Genomic DNA, 6,847 nt, shown 5'->3' with positions numbered 1-6,847 from the left:
TATATGATTTATTCAACGTGATTAGATCAAACTCTATTATTTTTCATGGTTCTCCGTTATTATATAATGATAATAATAATAATATATATATATATATATATATATATATATATATATATATATATAATATCATGCATAATTTTAAGTAATTTATAAACAACTATTAATTTTTTATCTCTAAGAAACATATAAAATAATAATTTTATTTTTTTGCTGTAATTAATAAGAATTTTTTGAAGTTTAACAATTGCTTAATGTCTCCTGTGTCTATGCAACCCAATCCTGTCTCGTGTATAAGTGAATCATTTGGCATTTATGTAACCGTGCAAAGAGAAAAATTTCATATTTTATTATAATTATAAATAATTTATTATTAAATATGGCAATTGTCTGTAGAATCTTTTAAAATTTTCCAGATGTATAAATATAAAAAAAGGTATTGTATACTTTCTTAATTTTCATATATTATATAGGTAGCAAAACAATACTGTTTATAGATAATTTAGATATCTATTTTACCATTAAATTGTAAAAAAACGATTACACAGTTACATGCTTTTATCACTATTAATGTAACGGCGCTGCAGAATGTGATCCGTAGAGATAATCCCCATAAAAATTTTGTAAACTCAAATTGTACTGCAATGTATTATAATATATTTTTATGTACAACATATTACAATATATTTGATTAAAAATTTGATGTTGGGTTACAAATGTAATATCATAAAATGACGTATGTATTTATTTCGTGTATATTTATTTCAAATTATATAAGATAAGATTTATTTTTAAAAAACACATCTTAATGAAAAGATATTAATTGCATGTGTTTGCAATTAAGATCAAAATTTAATTTAATTTTTTATTATATGTTATATATTTATTGTTATAGAAAAAAATCTTCCGCTAAAAAGATTCAAAAACGGGATTAAAATCACATAATGATATTTGGATAAACGTGACTAATAACGTGAATGTGACTAAAAAATATTCACATACAAGCAGAAACATATATTTTTAATACTTAAATATATATTAATATAATTTATTATTTGCAATTTATAATTATTGTAATGACTAAATTAAAATACCCGTATTCTAAAGTAATAATATGTTACGGTTCAATATATTATGGCACTGAATTAAATATTTGTATCTTGATAAATCGTAAGATTGATATATTAGATCAAAATTTTCCAAGTAAGGAGCAAAAACAATTGTGATTAGTTATTTTTACCAGAATTCGATTTTTATGATTTTCTACTATAATTATTTGTTTGGTGCAAAAGCTAATTATTTTTTACGACATGTAGTAAATACAAGTGGAGACAAAAGAGAACAGCCATAAATTACGATTGCATCGTTGATCACGTCAAAGAGTGAGAAATTATGGGTTTTGCGCTTATTAAATGAACGGCTTGATCGTCTAACAGCTGTCACGTCTCGTGCATGGAATCGTGAAGGGGTTTGTGGATTTTATGTCTTATAATTTTATATAATTACTGGTTCAAATGCCTTATGCCATATCACGCGATCTTAGGCTAAAATGTTTATTGGTGTTTGTTGATGCTCCGATGTTTAACTCAGCGATTCTTTCAACGAGTTCTTTTCCATCTGGACGATAATTACTTCGCTGTTCTCTTATTTAGAACCGATTATATTATATAAATAATAATGAAATTATCTTTTGGCGCGTGCTGTTTATCCAAGATACTTATTTAAATAAAATGATTTAATAACAAAATATTTATTCTTAATATTCGTATAAAATAATTAGATTTATTGAATCTATTTGTACGGGAGAAAACTATTTGTAATATAACAGTTTTAATTATGTGTATGTATATATATATATATATATATATATATATATATATATATATATATATAATATCATAGTGTTTCGAGTTTATATGATACGTAAAAACCATTTTGTTTTGCTTAATGACGTTTGCAAATTCCGTTTTATTACGACCTCGAAGAAACTAGCCACAAGGATAACAAGATTGATAAGATTAGCATGTTTTAATAAAAAATTCCGGAAGATTTAACGACTAGCCGATCGGCGAATTCTTGACAAAATCTGCGATTATCATAAAGTATATAGATTGAAATATCTACTACGTTGTAAAAACGAATAAGTCATTCATAAATATTTGATGACTATGGAATACTCCTGAGGATCGATTATTTCATCTTTTTATAAATATATGCTTAAAATCGCTTCAGCAATTTAGTTGTTTGCAAATAATTAATTAATTTTTTTTTTCAATCAGAGAGGCGCACGCTAATTGCACTGAACTTTATCCTTTCTTAAAGGATCCTTTCGATTTATTATTTATTAATCCTTTCAATTTGTTATATCTGTATGAATAATTTTTTGTATAATTAGTTTCGACATTAAGAAGTCACGTGAAGTTAACCATTTTGTCTTTTATAGATACTTAACATGATTTGGCAATTATGTCAAGTGTGATAGTATTTAATACTCAGTTCTTATAGAAAATAAGACGAAAAACATGAATCAATTTAAAGAAATAATATTTTTTGTAAACTTTTAGGCAAAATTAATCTAATATAAATTTTAGAATAATAGTGCCGCGCAATTAACATAATGCGTAGAAATTGTGGATAATTGAATTGTACTTTAACTGCGGATAGAGAAAAGAAAGAGAGAAAAATTTACAATTCTCTGCAGTTACATAACGTTATGTAAGCTATATAGATATAGAACAATTTTAATAAATTTTTCCCTTCATTGCTAATGTTGCTAACGTTTTCGAATAATTCACTAGCGCGTTAATGCAATCTCAGCACGGACATTGATTGGCACTGTTTTATCTTATTAAAAATAAGCTGTGATCAAAAATAAGCTTATATCATATGGTAGCCTACAAAGATTAATTCAAGCAATTCTGACATTATAGCAATCTGTTATCGCACATAATTAAGCTGTCATAGCGGCATTTATGGTAAATATGTAATATTCACACTGTCTAATTCAAAAAGAGAATTGATTATGCACTTTCTCACAGTGTCGGATATAAACTACGATTGTCTACACATAATATATATAGTAAAACTAACTTAAAGTAATATTTATTTGTTAACAAAATATTCAATTAATAAATTAATAATCTTATGTAATAAATGTGTGTGGCCCAATATAATAAATAATACAAAATTATTTAATGAATCTAAAAAATTGAATTAAAAATGGATCCAAAACATAAATAGATAATCATGATGCGTGATAATAATTGATGCCAGATAATAAATTTAATTACACTCATTCATAAAGATCTGAACTGAATTCAAGTTTCATTCAGAAAATTCTGACGTAAGAATAGCCGAGCATACGTTTCATTCAGAAACAATTTGCTTGAGTAATGGCCACCGATAAAGACGTAATAATACACGAGCGCGTAATATTACCGAGGTAAACACAAAGACTTTAACTGTGTTTTATCTTCGTTTTTGCTTCGACGTCCTGTGGTTCCTATCGTTCCTCTGGCGCTCGTTCGCGGGCAAGCCATTGCAATCGCTTCGATTGTTCCTGACTGTGCTGTGAGAAATTCGTCTCCTCTTTTCGTGTTAGAAAAAGAAAGACGGCTGGCCTTCTATGTTTAGACATAAGGCATTTATTCTTAAGCAAGGTCGATGTTGCAACGCCGACACATCTTCCATCTTTCTCTCTTCGTCTGGATTATCGACTAGTGAGGAATTTCCAAATAAACGGAATTCCGCTTTCAAAATAAAAGTTTTTTTTTTCTGAAAGCGGAAAATTTATTTTGTATAAATATATTTTCTATTTTGGCATTTATTAAAAACGATCTTATCTAATAGACAAAATTTTTTAAATATTTTTTCACTTATTGATTTTTTAGATTTATGGTTCAATGTATGCTATTTTCGTCGCAGTCATTGATGCAATCCTGCTCATATGATCATAAAAATATGTAAATAGTGGGAGAAGTCGTGGTTACGTGTCAGCAAAAAAGAGACAGAGAGAGAGAGAGAGAGAGAGAGAGAGAGAGAGAGAGAGAGAGAGAGAAAGAGAAAGAGAGAGAACACGATCGAGGATTAAAAAGTTTTCCATATAGCTTCCGTTAATATGTTTCCTCTTCCGATTAATCGTTCCTAAATTGTGATTTTATAATTTAGACATTTTCATTAATTTTATTGCTTTGCTCTTGTAATTTGCCACCATTTGTGTTACAACAAACACACAAGAACATAATTTTTAAATTATTAATATTTCGTTCTTCGACGTTTTCAAATTGATTCTTCTTTTATAATAAATTTATTTCAAAAAATTAATTATAATAATTATTAACAATTATAAATTAATATAAATAGATTTTTCACATTGATTTATATTAACTTTATACAAATTGTCTAGCTAAACGATTCAAATATTGTTTGACAAATACATGTATAATTTAAGAAAATCTGTATTGTATTTGTTATTTTTTAAAACAAATTAATTTATTATCTATTTATAATTTTAAATAAAAAAAGTTTAAGTGACGAAAGCATGAAAAAAGTTAAAGCATGAAACATATGTAGTTGAGTTTATCGGGATAGTAACAAAGGTATACGCAATTATGCAGTGTGCGTTTGTTTCGCAAGTATTTTTAAGGAATAATTTATCGTAGAATCTTTTAGAATTATGCAAATCTTATCGGGAATACCTGAAATAATAATGGCTATTTTTAACAGAAACAATTTTATCTTCAAAGTCTAATCAAAGTACGAACATCCGATTGTATTATTCGTGAATTTTAGTAAAATCTTAGAGATGCTCTTCGCAGCGCTCGAGTTAAATTTGGATTGATTTAGAAATTCAAAGAAATATCTGGATTTCAAAATCATAAAACGATATTTTATTATCGACAAAACTTTCTAAATAGTGATGCACGCTCGAAGACGTTATCATTAATATCCATTTAAATTTTACCTGCATATATCTTATGAACTATGAACCCTTGAGAACATGGCATGCCAACGAATTCCTGGATTATTGTGCAATCGATCCATAATTTAGGCGTCGCACTGAAAGGTCAAGTCGACAGATAAGTTTTGGCAGAAGATTCTATTTGGAGCCGGACGACTCTATTTCTCTCGCTCCCTCCTTCTTTCTTCTTCTTCTTTCTCCCGGCATGGTTAAACGAAACTCAGGCTTTTTCTTGTTTTCGGGTACCATTACGATCAGGGAAAGTGGGGTCTACGATTTCGTATAAAAGCGCATTCAGATCTCATGGCAATCACACTCGACATCTCATCACGCAGAATCAGCAGATTCAAAACATTCGACAAAATGAAATTTCTTGTGAGTTCTTCATCATTATTTTTACTGCATCGTCCGCTATTTACAATTAGCTCAATTGTAAAGTTAATTTAAGCTAATTTAATCGTAAAGCTAATCGAGTCAATATGTTATATATCAAAATTAAGCGAAATTTCATTTACTCTATATCTTTCCAGAAAAAATTATATTTATAAAAAAAATGTATACAACAAATTTAATTTTGATAAATATTTATAAGTACAGTCTATAGATGTTCAACCTGTAGATGTTAGAACCGCTCAATTATAAAATTGAATCTTTTGAATTTATCAATAATTTATTAATATAAAATTATAACTATGTATTCGAAATGTAATAGCTTCTTGGTTTTTTTCCATTTGAGCTTTATAATCTTCTTCAACTATTGGAATGCTTGTTGACAACAGCTTGTTATTATTCCGTTATAATCTAATTGACACTTAACTTATCAATTGAGAAAGGAAAGAATAATTAATCATAACAATAAATTAAATGCAACTAATCAACGATAAGACTCGTGTTGGGAAACGGAAGATTCTTAATTATAGATGAATATTAACACTTATCTCAGGATTATTTAACATCTCAATGATATCTCATCTTTTTCACGGATACGCTATAAAACCTGTAATTTTTTGCAGCGCGCAACATTGTGCGGAAAATAACATTTTTTTGCCTTTTCTTTCCGGCCAATTATACTAAATTTATATAATCGTTGTATAATTCAATTTAAACATAAATATATTATTTAATTAACTATTTTACAATCGTCGCTGCATCCAGCCGTAGCAGGATTTTAAATCATCGGTAAAATTTCTATATTATTAATAATACTTGTACGAATATAAAGCAGACACTTTTATATAACTTTATACTCTTTAAACAATTGCATTAAATTGCTTTTTTTACTGTTTGTTTTGCTATATGCATTTTGTTGTTTCAGATTGTATCTCTCGCTATAGTCGCCGTTGTTGTGGCCCAACAGCCACACCAACAGCCGCTGGCTATTCTGAGGCAAGCGCAGGACATCTCGCCCGAAGGATCTTACAGCTTCGGCTATGAAACCGAGAACGGAATCTCTGCTTCCGAGCAGGGCTCGCCACAGCCGGTCGGACCCAAGGGAGAACACGCGGTCGTCGCCCAGGGTCAGTATCAATACACCGCTCCCGACGGCACCCCGATCGCCGTTTCATACTCCGCCGACGAAACCGGATTCCACCCACAGGGTGCTCATTTGCCAGTTGCCCCACCCGTGCCTGAATTGATCCAGAGGGCCGTCGACTACGTCCTGGCTCACCCACAACCCGAGCATCTTAAACATCAATAAATGATCTATGATGTTTAGCAATATTTCCGGACAAAGCGCATACCTCTCGAGCCATGATATACAAATATATATATAGATTTCTTTATATAAATAAAACATTTCCTAAAAACTTCTTAGTGTATCCATTTGATGATCAGACAAATCCAATACGCAATACCTTGTCAAGAATAGCAAATTAAAGACGACAA

The 6,847-nt window shown here is 29.3% G+C and overlaps 1 protein-coding gene across 1 annotated transcript; it reads left to right on the top strand.

Moving 5' to 3' along the window:
* Positions 1-5,207: 5,207 nt before the first annotated feature.
* On the top strand, positions 5,208-6,847 carry LOC126849820 (endocuticle structural glycoprotein SgAbd-8-like). Its single transcript, XM_050592087.1, has 2 exons — positions 5,208-5,335; positions 6,276-6,847. The coding sequence occupies exons 1-2, from the start codon at positions 5,264-5,266 to the stop codon at positions 6,657-6,659; spliced, it is 456 nt and encodes a 151-aa protein (XP_050448044.1). The 5' UTR covers positions 5,208-5,263; the 3' UTR covers positions 6,660-6,847.

This window comes from Cataglyphis hispanica, chromosome 5 (assembly GCF_021464435.1).
Source record: "Cataglyphis hispanica isolate Lineage 1 chromosome 5, ULB_Chis1_1.0, whole genome shotgun sequence".
In the NCBI taxonomy this organism is placed as follows: Eukaryota; Metazoa; Arthropoda; class Insecta; order Hymenoptera; family Formicidae; genus Cataglyphis; species Cataglyphis hispanica.
Note: the sequence above shows the minus strand (reverse complement) of the source record. Positions and strands in the feature narration are given on the sequence as shown.

Bases quoted from the DNA above. Each gene is read 5' to 3' on its own strand.
- LOC126849820 (XM_050592087.1), top strand. From the start codon at position 5,264: ATGGCAATCACACTCGACATCTCATCACGCAGAATCAGCAGATTCAAA. The intron at 5,336-6,275 runs GTGAGTTCTTCA...TTGTTGTTTCAG, and splicing joins TCGACAAAATGAAATTTCTT to ATTGTATCTCTCGCTATAGT.